General features: G+C 38.0%; 1 protein-coding gene across 1 annotated transcript in view; it reads right to left on the bottom strand.

The window, feature by feature from the left end:
• LOC107577225 (glutaredoxin-2, mitochondrial-like) overlaps positions 1-984 on the bottom strand; it is a gene marked incomplete at its 3' end in the record, with an annotated part of 2,340 nt that extends 1,356 nt beyond the window's left edge. Inside the window, exons 1-2 of the mRNA XM_016263325.1 lie at positions 826-984; positions 284-347 (exon numbers count right to left, since the gene is read on the bottom strand). Coding sequence (XP_016118811.1) covers positions 284-347; positions 826-878 — 117 coding nt within the window. The remainder of the gene's footprint in view (positions 1-283; positions 348-825) is intronic.
• Between the last annotated feature and the right edge of the window lie 647 nt (positions 985-1,631).

Here is a 1,631-nt window from a genome sequence, read left to right as displayed (position 1 = left end):
AAAAAAAAATGATGCAACACGAGTAAATGATGACAAATTCTTCATTTTTCAGTTGTTCGTGAATCAAATTAAGTTCAACCTTTTCATTTGATCCAATTCACAACAAAAACAGACAAAAATCTCTAAATGATTCATTCACGTATCTTCCTGCTCTGGGCAGTGTGGAACTTTTTAGTTTCACAGAAAAAGACAGTCATGCAGATTCGAATCGACATGACTGAAACAAAGAAGTCAGACTCATTTTCTGAATACTATGAACCAAAACAAACCAGTACAAGCTTACCTGGACAAACTGAGTACATGCTGAGCTTGACAACCCAGGCGATGCCGATGTCAAATTCCCCATTCTAGATAAACGACACGAAATTAGGTTCAAACTGAGGGGAAAACAACTCAAAACAACACTACTTCATACACAACAACAGACTTAGATCAACACACAATATGACCTTGTTATAATCACTGGTCTGTAAAAAAGACATGTTGAAGATACAAGGAAAGCAAACGCAGCTAGTGCAGATACAAGAGAATTAGACTGGCAATTTAAATCAGTCATGTTGTTGAGTTGTCTAGTCCCAACTGAATCACTAACTAACAAGGATCTCACAGCTAGACTGTAATCTGATCAGATCACACAGGGGGGGATTTAAACACTTAATGACCCTAAAAACAGCCTATGGCTTTTGTCTCCTAAAATAGCTTAACGTTGTACCGTCCAGAACGGAACAAACACAACGGCGGTGTTGATTTGACCTACTGTTTATTTCAATGTAAACACGATCATGTTAAATTATATTATCTAATATTAATTATCCTCATAATGACCTTAGAGTCTGGTAAGCCTGTTTTGATTTGTAGAAACATCCTCTCGTAAACATTATTGGAGTGTAAATAACGACAAGCACCGCGTAATAAATAAAAAGCCCTCCTAAGACAGCAACCAGTTTTACATAAAACCCCCTTTTTCTTCTATTTTTGCTACAAAGTCCAAAACACAGGCGTACCTCTTAACCGGAACCACATTGATATGACGCGGAAGCCCCGCCCTCCACGGGTCTTTTGAATACTTTGCTGCAGCCTGTCCTGATCATTGAACATTATGAGACACAAGCTTGTTTTCCTCTAGGGGGACACAGTGGCTCAGAAACCCGAATTCCCATGATTTTGTAGCATTGCAGATATACTGTATATGCACACTAAAGGTGTGTATATAAATATTTTTAATATAGGCCTATTAATTCAGAAGACAGGCACCTGACATGCAAACAAATTATGCCTAAAATGCCTCACCCGTAAATCACACGATTGGTTCACCAGCGTTGAGAAAAGTAACAGATATCAGGTTACACTTAAAATAAGTCTATGTGATAATGAGTAGCGGTTTCAACAACATAAACAGTGGCACACACAAACCTTAACATCCAGTAACAGTACATTTCCTCACATTTATCCTATTCTCAATATTTTATTCGAAATCTTTTTTTTTCTCTCTCTGTCAAAGTCCGAGACTTCCAAGCCATTAGCCGCTGGAAGTAAATAAACAGAAGAAAACAAATGCAGTGAACGGTCACCGTTTGAGCTACAAACCAGCAGAGGCGGACAGTAACTAAGTACATTTACTTGAGTATTGT

This window comes from Sinocyclocheilus grahami, unplaced genomic scaffold (assembly GCF_001515645.1).
Source record: "Sinocyclocheilus grahami isolate Dianchi unplaced genomic scaffold, SAMN03320097.WGS_v1.1 scaffold5469.1, whole genome shotgun sequence".
Lineage (NCBI taxonomy): Eukaryota > Metazoa > Chordata > Actinopteri > Cypriniformes > Cyprinidae > Sinocyclocheilus > Sinocyclocheilus grahami.
Note: the sequence above shows the minus strand (reverse complement) of the source record. Positions and strands in the feature narration are given on the sequence as shown.